Source organism: Malaclemys terrapin, chromosome 4, assembly GCF_027887155.1.
Source record: "Malaclemys terrapin pileata isolate rMalTer1 chromosome 4, rMalTer1.hap1, whole genome shotgun sequence".
In the NCBI taxonomy this organism is placed as follows: domain Eukaryota; kingdom Metazoa; phylum Chordata; order Testudines; family Emydidae; genus Malaclemys; species Malaclemys terrapin.
Window position 1 is genome coordinate 126,855,988 of NC_071508.1, and position 13,365 is coordinate 126,869,352.

At 39.9% G+C, this 13,365-nt stretch overlaps 1 protein-coding gene across 2 annotated transcripts in view; it reads left to right on the forward strand.

Annotated features, from left to right (window-relative positions):
• PAPOLA (poly(A) polymerase alpha) overlaps positions 1-13,365 on the forward strand; it is an 80,114-nt gene that overhangs the window by 58,670 nt on the left and 8,079 nt on the right. The window contains exons 16-19 of one of the 2 annotated variants that reach the window (XM_054028449.1): positions 5,530-5,651; positions 7,862-8,004; positions 9,161-9,258; positions 10,375-10,595. In XM_054028449.1, coding sequence (XP_053884424.1) covers positions 5,530-5,651; positions 7,862-8,004; positions 9,161-9,258; positions 10,375-10,595 — 584 coding nt within the window. Of the gene's footprint in view, positions 1-5,529; positions 5,652-7,861; positions 8,005-9,157; positions 9,259-10,374; positions 10,596-13,365 lie in introns of both variants that reach the window. The other variant, XM_054028448.1, reaches the window with a different exon arrangement.

Below are 13,365 nucleotides of genomic sequence, written 5' to 3' on the forward strand. Positions count from 1 at the left end.
TTTTGAAGGAGCACCAGAAGTTTAAATTAGGTTTTCATTAAGGTCTGCAGAAGGGGAACCCTCTTCAATACACTAGGCCAAACTTACTGACCCTCTGAGAGACATACAATAATCTTCAGCAGTTCGAGAGTCAGGGGTGCCTGTCAGGGTTCAGAGCTTCAGCTCTACAGCAGGGTAGTGGGGCTAGAGAATTCTGCCCCATGGGAGGCGCTTGAGGACCCCCTCTTCCCCATTGGGCAGAAGCCCCTAGCGTCACCTTCCTGCTGCAGGGTAGAAGCCCCAAGTTCCACTCTCACCCCAAGTCTGGTAGGTGGAGAATGGGGGTGGGGCATGGAGGGCTCTGCGAGCTGCACTTTAACTGTAAAAGAGCCGCATTGGCTACCCTTGCAAACACACAATGAGGCTCACTGAAGCAGGGGGCCACTCCGGTAGACTTAAACAAGCCTATGGGAGGATGGGAATTAAATTTGTTTGGCGTGGAAGAGGTAGTTTTATATCCATCTGTAAAATTTTAAGCACTTGAATTTTTTCTTGAATTTTTTCAAACACTTAAATCTCTATTATAGAAAAGACTCTACTAGTATACTGTCCATAACCTTTGCCCCTTCCCCCATTCAGACTAGGGAGAATGTCTCCATGCTCTCCTATGCCATGAACTCCTGCTTCTTGACTTTTTTTTCTCTCTCCCGGTTTCCTACCAGTGCTCCCATTCATCAGTCCATCTCCTTTGTCAACACTCCCTACACACCCTCCCAAATAAAACCCCAGACCCCTCTACCTTACACCAGCTCCCTGGTGCTACCAATAGGATTTTTTATAAATATTGCTGTTTGCAGATATTTATACTTTTTTAAACATCGCTCTATATGTTTGTATAAACTTTTATCAATCAACCATTAGCTGCCATCCCCTTCCTCCCCCACCCACCCCCGAAAAAAAAATTAAATGGCACTCAACAAAGCAAACCAAACAAATCTGGAGTTCGAAAGTAAAAACATTTTGCAGATATGAGCCACCACAAAAAGAACATTTTAAAAGTAGATGGACAATTTGGAAACATCATATCAGCTGTGGGCACACACCTTTCACAAAACAATCACTTTATATCTGATCTTTCAGTCCTCATCTCAAAGGAAACCTGCACAACACCTTCAAAAGATGAAGTTGGGTGCTTAAATTTATAACTTCGCTAGACACTAAAAATCATGGTCTTAATAAAGACATAGGATTAATGTCTTACTACAACAATCCTTAGGTGGGTTAACTTCCGTTTTTTGTTCGATGACTATAGAGGTGTTAACTGGCCACTTCAGTGGTCTGTTACAGTATGTGTAAACTACTTACTGGAAAACAATCTGTTCCACCTAGCATTTATCTGTGACTCACTGAGTACCTTTCCCAAACATGAAGAGCTCTGTGTAGCTTGAAAGCTTGTCTCTTTCCCCAGTAGAAATTGGTCCAATAAAAGGTATTGCTTCACCCACCTTCTCTTTCTAATATCCTGTGGCCAACATGGGTACAACAGAACTGCAAACAACAATGGAGGATATCCTATTTTGCCATCTGAAATAGCAACTCCACAACATGAAGAAAAAGGAGGAAAAACTTACCAGCGACATCTGCTTCCTGAGCAAATGCAAGAAATAAAACATCCCCAGAAGACTCTCGCTCTATAACTTTCTGACCACTACATACAACTCCATACATGCCAAACAGCTCTGAAGGAGGATTTCAGAAAAACCGAGGAACTATTTTCTGTACCTCAAGTTCTCAACAAGGGAGCCACAAAGTCCGACACACCGGAAGGAAAAAATCAGGAAACCTACCTGGAGATCATTCAAGAAACCCAAAACAACTATTTTAAAAACAAACAAAACAAAAAAATCTGACAGCCGTTCAATCCAGAATCAAAAAGTGGAACTGTCTACCACAATCCCCAGGAGAAACCAGGTCACAAGGACCTTACCACATGGACACTACGCACACCCCAGCATCATCAATTTGTCAAGACTACTCTTAACCAGAGCTGAATTATCTGTACTGTCCCAGGGATTGAACTGCCGCACAGAACCTGATACCATACTACCATACTGAACTAGAAGATTCTTTTACCAACTCTGCTTCGAAGAATTCTTTCACCACAATGAATTCGCCACCCACAACTACCAAGTCCCCACTGACAGTCATAAGAAAAAAGAATCATCTTACTGAACATCCCACAGTGGAAAAAGCCACACATTTGATCATTACGTTGATTACTTCAGGGGAAAAAATCAACAGTGAAATCCTTAACAAACATCACATCCGGCACAATCGCTCCACTGCTGACAGTCCCTGAAATCAACCACCAGCTAGTGATCAAACCAGCAGACAAAGGGGATGCTATCATAGTTCTCAACCGTGACGTTACATTAATGAGGCCAAACAACATCACTCCAACACTACCTGCTATAAGACTATCTCACACCACAATTCACCCAGGAATCTAAGGGTATCATCAAATCCTTCCCTAGACAACATCATCATTACTGAGCCTAATGTTAAGATTGTGTGACATTTTGTTATAAACTACTATCTTTGGTTGTTATAACTTTGCCATACAATCATTTTTGCTGGAACTTTCTATGCTTGCTCTCTGCCTCTTTTTGCTTTAAACTTAAAAAAAAAAAAAAAAAAAAAAAAGAGTTCAGCTATTTCCAGGAATGAGGTTAGAGGGAAATAGGTAGGTTTTGCAGTGTTTAATATATATAAAATATTATTTGAAGAGCTCAGGATTTGGAATTGAAATTTGTGAGGGACATAGTCGTGGTGTGAGGAGGTCCTTTTTGCTTTTCCTATGAAAATACACCTACATATGACCAAGTTATAAGCCACTAAAAATTGCTATTTGCATATGCTCAGAGCTTGTTAGTGACTTCTGCTGAACCTCTGAAGAGTCCATCTGCACTGAGCATGCTCCACCCCAGTGAATTTCCCTAGTGCCAGCCTCGTTATGCATGTTCCTAAGCACAGCTAGAGATCCTTACGGACAGGATGATGAAGCAACAGTAGCAGCAACTGCTGCAATCACACTTTTACCTAGGTGAAAGATTAGCCTAAGAGAAGGCATATATTAAAGTAAAGAGGAGCTCAGTTTCCCCTCCTCTACTAAAAGCAGAGAAAGAGCTCCTTCCCTTCTCCCAGGTTTGGGAGAGCAGTACGCCTTTGCAGCTCCCTCGCCTCCTTAACTGCTCCCACTTGTGTTTATCTGCTTTGATCAGTGGGGAACATAACGGCCATACTGGGTCAGACCAAAGATCCATCTAGCCCAGTATCCTGTCTTCCGACAGTAGCCAATGTGAGGTGCCCCAGAGGGAATGACTGAACAGGTAATCATCAGGTGATCCATCCCCTGTCGCCCATTCCCAGCTTCTGGTAAATAGAGGCTAGGGACACCATCCCTGCCCATACGAGCGAATAGCCATTGATGGACCTATCCTCCATGAACTTATGTAGTTCTAGTCTCTCTTCCACGAACTGGTGTTAGTAATTCAGTGCACTTCTTAGCACTTGTTATGCAAGATGTAATAACCTTAATCTAGAGGTGGGAAAACGTCATTCCTTCCAATTCTTTTAATAGATGAAGTAACAGCAGGGTTGCAAAAGTTCACTTCTAGTAAAGCAATAGAATCCAGAAGCCAGATTCTGTACTACACCTCACAGGAGGAGAGTGGGAGGAGGGGTTGCAAATGGCTGTAGGCAAACTTTGTGTCTCCTAGAATTTGGGCTACTTCAGGGACCAGTGCAGCCCTTGGAATAAGATAGGCTGCATACATTAGAGCCATTCTTACACAACAGCATATGGGCTTCTCCATAGCCAAGAATTAGTGGAGCACTACAGCCACCCCCCTCAATATGCAACTTTAATTTCAGCCCCTTTATAAATATCCATTTTAATACTGTGACCATGTAATTAAAGAATTTGTTCTACAGGATCCTTCCCTTATTGAATGCATAGGATGGACAGTCAGTAAGGTAGATGATTGGAAGAGTAGAGAGAGGATCTCCTGTTTAAGATCCTGATTTGGGTACACTTCAGAAAATATACTGAGTGGCAAGTGTGGGGGATACCCGGGCCCGCCCACTAGTCCAGGTCCTAGGCCAAGGGCCTTGTAGGGGTTAGCCACGTACCGCATCCCCTCCAACTCTTCAGTATATTTACCTGTACCACTTTCCCATGGTTCCAGTACATTCTTCACCCTTGCCTCAGGGCCTTCAGCATGCCAGTCCTAGCAGCCTGCCAGGAGCTTCCTCTGGCTCCCCTGTTCCTGTCCAGCACTGCTCTGTCCAGGGTGCTAGCTTCCTTGTGCCTGCAAGGCACTCAGTTCCTCCCTCCTTGAGTTCCAGGGAGTAACTGACCCTGCTCTGGCCTGCTGCTTGTTTTATATGAGCCCGCTGGGCCTTGATTTGGCTGCTTCTCACAGCCTCTCTTTTATTGGCTGCTTCCTGCACATTCTCTGTAGGGCTTTGTTAACCCCGTCCATACCAGTGTAAGGTGGCCTCCCCATCACAGCCGCCTTCCTCAGGAATGAATCTTTCTGTCAGGTTTGTTCCCTCTGTCTTGGGGTTGGGGAAGATGAGGTGCATTGATGAGATGGAACAAGATGAGAGCTGGGATGAGACTTTGGGGCGGGGGAGGCAAATGTCTCGACTCTTTTGAGATTTTTAAAAAACATGGGTGTCTTATTTCATCCCTTCATTATTTTGTCCATCAATTAGGCCTACTATCTGCTATAACAACTTTGATCCATTAATTTCAGGACCAATATCTCTTGTTTATTAAGTTCAGCACAGTCCTTGAATCATGTCAGTAGGCCTCTTTTTGTTTGGACTAATTCAGTCTGTCTGGTTTTCTTGCATTTGTTCATAGCATTCATTACTGAAAACAGCTTGATCTATTTTTCATGGTTAATTCCCAAGCAGGCAAAAATTTATTATTGTGACATCTTATGAACTTTCACATACTTTTTACAGTTGAACTTGCAATTAGGGTAAATTTTTAGGCCCAATAATCACAGCAGCACCTAATGGCCCCGATCATTTATCAAGGCCCATCAGTATCAGGCACTGATACAAACACAATAACAACATGAAGAGCAAAATAAATGTCTTAACTTTAATTCATATCTAGTTAGACGAGAAACCTTTTGACTCTACTTGGTTCCATCTTTGAATTTATTCTTCCATAAATTCAATAAGGAGCTCACATACTTTTAAAATACTTTTTCAGTCCCATATTTCAAAGAGGAAATTTACATTTTAATGGATTTTCCTTTTTTAAAAAATAAGCAAACTCAAATACTTTTCTTTCTTATCAGATGTGATGCAATTGTCAGTGCAGGAGGAAGGGCTGTTGTTTTTTCTCAAGACTGAGGAAATATTAGCCTTCTTGTTAAGTGATACTCTGGAATGCCAGTCCTTTCTTCCAGGGCACGTAACTGGATTTTCCACAATGTTTCAATATGTCGTCTTATTCTTCTAATTGTGTAGTTTATAGGCAAGCAATAAACAGCAAGATGTTTGAGATGGATATGAAAATTGCTGCAATGCATGTAAAACGAAAGCAACTTCATCAACTACTACCTAATCATGTGCTTCAGAAAAAGAAAAAGGTAAACCTACAAATTACTGACAAACATAACTAATGTTATAATATAATTAATTACATTATAATTTAGTGATTCCCAAAGGTCTTTGGTGTGCTAACAAAATAACTAAAACCCACTTTAAAAGAGCAGTTTTACTTGTGTAACCTACACAAACTTTTTAACTATCTGGTACAATTAATACTGTATTATTTGTACATATGTTTCGTGCATGTCTTTCTTCCTACCTCCTGAAAGTATCTGCTTCTGATTTCATCTCATCTCCTTAAAATCATGCAGGTATGACATGATGATTTTTTTTTTTATATACTAGATTAAACAGATTTTTAAGTTTGATTAATTTAGAGCAGTGTTTCCCAAACTTAGGATGCCGCTTGTGTAGGGAAAGCACCTGGCGGCCCGCGCCGCTTCCAGCAGCTTCCATTGGCCTGGAGCAGCGAACCGTGGCCAGTGGGAGCTGCGATCGGCCGGACCTGCAGACAGGGAAGGTAAACAAACCGTCCCGGCCTGCCAGGGGCTTTCCCTACCCAAGCGGCATCCCAAATTTGGGAAACACTGATTTAGAGAATTCAAAGCTATTTTGCTAGTGTAATTTGGAAGCCAAATTAGGGAAATATTTACAACACAGCACTTCCATGATTAACAAAGATTATCTGATGCACACAAATTTAAGAATTTGGTTTGTTTTCTAGTATCTCCCTGTTGTACTAATAGTTTTGAGATTTTATGGCATACACACAATTACTAAATTACTCTTATGACTCAGTAGAATGTTGAATGCTTTGCTGCTGCCCTTTGTAGCTAACATACACATATTTGTTCGTATAACTAAAGCTGTGGGTTAGAGAATGCTTTCAACAGTTAATGTGACTGACTATATGCTCTGGCCTAAAACTTGAAAAGGGTCTCCACTTGACAGTTTTTTCTGTCTTAGATATAACCTTTTACTCCTGGATGGGAAAGATTTAAATGACAGTTAATGAATCTTGAAAATTGGCTGCTATACTTGTACAGCAAATTTTTAGTAAGGGGCTGTTTTCTGTCTAAAGTTGTTTTCCCCTTAAATGCATGACAGTCCTATGTGATCATATATCAGAAGAAGGGCAGCCTGCAAAACAGCATTTCATGAAGGGCAGCAGCAATTTAAGATCAAGCTGTTTGGTTAGTTTGAGCATGATTAATTGCAACAGGAAAGAGTAACTAATGCAAAAAGTCCCTGCCTCATTCTTTGAATGTAGTCTAAGAGCAATCGTATATTAAAGCTGACTTGAAAAAATAAGTCTTTTTGGAAACATGCATGTCATGGTTATGTATTGCTGTTTTCTTGTCTGCATTCATATAAATAACCCAATATACGTCGTATCCTTTAAAGCCATTGTCATCATTTAAAAATCTCTTTAAATTGTGTAGCAAAGTTTGCACATGGTAGACTGAAACAAATCCAGTAGGAATCTAGTTGGTTGGTATCTTGTCTCCAACATTAGCCAATGCTGGCTGCTTCAGAGGAAAATATAAACCTCACACAATGCATCTAATTCGGCAGTTCTGGAGCATGAACAGAAACTTGGTGATCAGCATGAGGATTGATAGCCTTGTTGATAGATAAAAATGACCAAGACCAGAGGTCAACTTCCTAATTTCTTTGAGTTCTTGATTCTGGACACTTGTATTGATTGAAACTGAGATATTATCATTCCACAAAATCAAAGAAACTTGAAATGAAGCTGGAATTCTAGATACACAGGTAGTACAGGAGAAATTAGTCTTGAATGTTACATTATCTGGGTGCAGGTGATGGATCATTCAAGTTCTGGCCTTAATTTTGAACATAGGAATTAAGAGGTTCTGGTAGCAGGCCAGTGGAACCTTTGGATGTAGAAAAGTCTGAGGACTGCACATCTCTATTTTATATGACTTTTAGAAGCCTTTGTATTTGAGATTCAAGCCACTCAATGTAGTTGGTTTTGGTTTGCTTCTTTCGTGTGCCTTCTAGAACTTATCAATGCTATTTTTCTCTAAAAGTGCTCTTTATCTATACAACTGATGTCAAGACAATTAACCTTACATTTTTTTGAGATATCGTCAATTTGAGCTCAAGCTAATTATTTTCACAAAATTATCAGTATAATTGAAATACTGCTTCATTGACTTGCAACTGATTCTCAGTCTTTAATGGGATAAGTAACACCTGTGATTTATTGTCTGATTGGCTGTAGCATTCAACAGAAGGGGTCAGACTGACAGTCCTGAATGACAGCAGCTTAGACTTATCTATGGACAGTGATAACAGCACGTCTGTGCCTTCTCCTACTAGTGCTATGAAGACAAGTCCATTGAACAGTTCTGGAAGCTCTCAGGGGTAATGATTTTAATCTTAACCTTCGATATTCGAGTTTATGATCCTCTGAAAGTTACATCAGTTAGAACGTGTGTTTACCATGTATGTTACAAGAGGGCATATTATCATTGTTTATCTTAGACTTAACTTATCTGTGTGGGGGGGAGGGAAATATCACTGCACTATGTCTTCAAGTCTACAGCTAATAAAAAGCTTTTTCATTTGCTCTGTTAGATTCCATTTCTAATGATACACTCTTTTCCAGTCTCTTGCTTTTTGTTTGAAAACATGGTCACTTTCATATCCTTATGTTAATTTGCAAAATATCTGATGATAATGTGGACTCTCTACAGCTATGCAATATACAAATTGAATTATAAAACATTGAGTATGATTTAGAAAAAAAGTAGGTAGCTTTTCTTAATGCCTGGGACAGCTGCTCTTTAATCATTCTCATTTGTTAAACTATTCCCAGGATTTCTACATTACTGAGCACTCTTCTTGAATGGGGGGGGAGAAGAAAGTGTATAGTTAAGCATACTGTCATGGTTCTCAGGGCTGAAATCTAATGTAGCCTAAATTTTGGTTTTTAACACATCATGCCCCCATCCTTTTCGACATAACAAAATTCATTATAATGCCAAAACCAAGGCTGCAGTCCTGCTAAAATCCCAATTTCTTGATTAGGCAATCCATGGACTGAGTTTGTAATGATGATGTGCATGTGATGATATGGGATGTTAACACATGCTTATCATGCCAGCCTTCTCCACTTGGCTTGCTCTATTGTGAAGATAAAGGGGATGATAGATTTAAAAAAAAAAAAATTTGGAGGGCATTATTTTTTTTCTTCCCTTTCAAATAGCTTTAAAAACTTTATTGAAACTTGATTAATTTTATATGAAATAATCCATCTCCTGTAGTATTTCACATAGTACAGGTTTATAACAGTAATGTTGCTAACACTGTTTTGCTTATCCTCACATTATATTTCATAAAATTGCAATGATATAGTTTGGCCTTTTCTAACATGGTAGTGATGATGCTATTGGCTAAATCATGTCAATGCAAGTCTTTGGCAGTGCTGATGCTATATGATGAAAAGCGAATAGTATGATACCATATGCATATTTTAATTGTCAGTGTTATCCATTTTGCCTTTTCAATGTTTTAGCAGAAGCAGTCCTGCTCCAGCTGTAACAGCAGCATCCGTGACCAACATACAGGCTTCTGAAGTCACTGTGCCACCAACCATATCCAGTGAAAGCTCAGGGGGTAGGGAAAATTCCATACTATATTGTTAGCATTGATTTCTAGAGAGTATCTTACTAAAGATGTATCATCGTAATTTGGAAGATTTAAATTTACTGCATGTTGTATCCTTATTTCATTGAACTGATTTCACATTAACCATGTCCTGTAGGATTCAGGATATTTTGATATAATGATCAAAATAGCCATAATATACTAGAATTTCAGTAATCTACATTTGTCAGTTGCAAATCCTCTAAAAATGGAGATTCACGTTCGCTGTTCATAATAGCGACACAGTTTTGCTCAGGGCAAACCCAGTATAGATGATGGCTGTGCTCCCAGTTATACCAGTGAAGGAGAGAATGGCTAGGTACTGGCTAAAGCCCTAACAGTGCCACTTTCTTGGGTACTTCTACTCCCTAGTACAATTAAAACTTGAATGAGGATGACCTGACTTCACCACTTTTTCCTGCGTCATAAATCACAATTGCCTCCAATGTAAGCAACCTTGTCTTTAGCCAGTGCTAGAGCTGGTCGGTGTGACGCTACTCTGGATTTTGAAAAAAGATCTAAACAAGAACAGTCCTGATTTGCTAATTCACGCATCTCAATCAGCTATGTGGTGTGACCCATTCATGCTGATGAGCAGTCACTCTTATAATTTTATACTTAGCTTGTCATTCTAAAGATGCCCAGAGAGCTACACCAACTGCATATGTGCAACCATCTTTGGTTATCAGATTGAGTCAGCTAATTAGTTCACTGCATGTAATACAATACTGAGAGAAAGGGGCATTTTTTTTCTCATGAATGCCTACTCGTAATGTTCTTACACAACAGAGACCTTCCAGTCTCCTTTAAGGTTTTCTCCAAACTCAGACACAGTAAAGTGCAGGATGTTCAATTTATCTAGTTAGACTGATAGTCAAAATTTTAATTAGGCTTTGATTTTAAACCTGTGGTTTCAGGTAGTCTGTGTTCCAAATCTGATGCTCAGACACCAAGCTATTTGTTCAACTCACTCAGTGCCAGTGGGGTCAGATACAGAAATCAAGAAAACAAACTACTGTGGAACTGATGTCTAACTTAAATGTAAACGTTGAAACTATTTTAAAATGTATCCTATTCATTTAATAGGTACTTCAAGTGAAAGCATTCCTCAAACTGCCACACAGCCAGCCATTTCTCCACCACCAAAGCCTACCATTTCTAGAGTTGTTTCTTCAACACGTCTGGCAAACCAATCACCAAGACCATCAGGGAACACAGCAACAAAAATACCTAGCCCTGTCGTAGGGGTGAAGAGGACATCTTCCCCTCATAAAGAAGAGTCTCCCAAGAAAATAAAAACAGAAGAGGTATTTTATCCTTGATCGTAATTGTATCCATGCATAAGAAATATTAGTATTATCGTTGCCAGCTCAGAGAGTTGGTACATGTGAGACATCTTGTTAAATTGTGTTCATCTTTCTGCTCTGGCTGGATAACCCTTAATAAGAACATGTAAAATAAATCAGTTCTGTTAAGTGTCGGAAGGCCATCTTTATGGTGTTAGTGTTAAATGAACTTGAAGAACTTGTTTCATGCATGTACTTTATGCTAATGTATTTCAAGGCACTTCACAATAAAAACAGAACCAAGGGTAAAGGATAGAAGGTAATCAGTTGAATCCGGCCCTGCATTTTGCGATTCTGACAATAGTGAGTTGCAGATTTGAATTGTGATAACTTAAAAGCATATACTCAGTCTTGAGTTCATTTTTTATTACCCATTACACAGGCTTTATATGATTGGTCAAAATGTATTTAGCTTATTTCTGCAATTTGACAGAAAATAGTTCAACAAAATCTTTTTTTAAAAGATAAGCAACATTGACAGAAAAGGAATTACCTAAAAAAGTTCTAAGTAATTTTCTTAATTACTTTGTTTAAAGTTAAATAATAAACTGAACTTTGCCATGCAACTATCACTTTTATTGACTATTATTCTTAATTGTTAAGTCAGTAGATTAAAATATACTTACGAATGCATGAACAAACACACTTTTGTTGTTTCCAAAGTAAGAGAGACACTTTCTACATTTTTAGGAGTGCAGTTATCAAGAGTTTTAACATCCTGTTTACTGCCTATTTTAAGAATTAAGGCAGAGATTTTCAAAAGAGCCTAAGGGAGTTAGACAGACAGCTCTGCATTTCAGTGAGATTTGGATGCCTATACCTGCTTGGGTCTTTTGAAAATCTCAGTGTAAGGGAATAAATATTTAAGGACAAAAGAAATTTAAATGTGATAATTTTGTGCAAGATTTCACCCATTTTAAAGTCTGTTTTTTTTTTTTAAACTTTGCATGGGGCTTCAACGCTATGGCAAAGGGAACCAAATGTAACTGAATAATTTATTTTGTCAATAGAATACATTTGTATGTTAAAGGTGGTATCTGCATAAGTTTGGGGTGTCCCCATTACCTACAAGTGGCAGAGCTATGAGTGAAGTCATCCCATGCAATTGCTAATAAATCTCTTATACTATCCCTTCAAACATGCTATATACACCTCTACCCCAATATAACGCAACCCGTTGTAACACAAATGCGGATATAACGTGGTAAAGCAGTGCTCGGGGGGCGGGGCTGCGCACTCTGGCGGGTCAAAGCAAGTTCGATATAACGCGGTTTCACCTATAACGCGGTAAGATTTTTTGGCTCCCGAGGACAGCGTTATATCGAGGTAGAGGTGTATGTGACATATTCTATAGAAAATGTTTTTCAAACATTTTACTTATTTGAGGAAGAAGTATCAACAGCAGTTTTATCTCCCTCTACCTGTTAACCAGACTGCCTTTACCATGATTCTAATTATACAGGACCTTTGGAAAGAACTTCAGAAATTGCAGGTCTGATGGCTTGAGACTTTCCAGGCCTAGGATCAAATTCTGTACCCCCATTGAAAGTGGAGAATTATATCTGTCCATTGGGGTATAGTGTTCGTTAGCCTTGATGGTTTGGGGGAGATTACATTGTAGAGAAGAGAAAGGAAGATCCAGGGAATTACAGACCAGTCATGGTAACTTCATGTCTGTCTGGTTTTAAGATTAAGTTAGATAAGTTTATGGAGGGAATGGTTTAATGGTAAAACATAGTAGCCAAGGAAAACCAAGCAATGGTACGTAAATAGCATAATGGCCAACAAGGGCCAGGCTAGAGACTCTTGCCTACATGCTCGGGGTAGTACTGATCGCCATATTTGGGGTCGGGAAGGAATTTTCCTCCAGGGTAGATTGGCTGAGCCTCTGGAGGTTTTTCGCCTTCCTCCGCAGCATGGGGCAGGGATCACTAGCAGGAGGGTCTCTGCCGATTGAGGTCACTAAAACACAGGATTGGGGACTTCAATGGCAGAGTCCAGGGAAGGGTCATGTGGCCTGCAGCATGCAGGGGGTCAGACCAGATGATCATAATGGTCCCTTCTGACCTTAAAGTCTATGAGTCTATGAGTCTATATCCAGAAAGATGATAGAACAAATGATTAAACAATCAATTTCTAAGCACTTTGAGGATAATCGGGTGATAAGTAATAGCCAACATAGATTTGTTAAGAACAAATCTTGCTGAACCAGCCTAATTTCTTTCTTTAATACAGTTACTGGCCTAGTGGATGGGAGGGGAAGCTGTACATGTGATGCATCTTGATTTTAATAAGGCTGTTGACACAGTCCCACATGACATTCTCATAAGCAAACTAGGGAAATGTGGTCTAGATCAGGGGTTCTCAACCTTTTTCTGAGGCTCCCCAAGATGCTATAAAAACTCCACGGCCCATCTGAGCCACTATAACTGGTTTTCTGCATATAAAAGCCAGGGCCAGCATTAGGCAAGCGCGGCAATTGCCTGAGGCTCTATGTCACAGGGGCCCCCGTGAAGCTAAGTTGCTCAGGCTTTAGCTTCAGCTGCAGTGAGTCTAACGCTGGCCCTGCTTGGAGGACCCCTTGAAACCCCAGGGGGCCCCCGGACCCATGGTTGAGAACCACTGGTCTAGATGAAATTTCTGTAAGGTGGGTACACAAGAGGAAAAACTATATTTAGAGTAGTTATCAATGGTTTGTTGTCAAACAGGGAAGGCATTTCAAGTGGTGTCT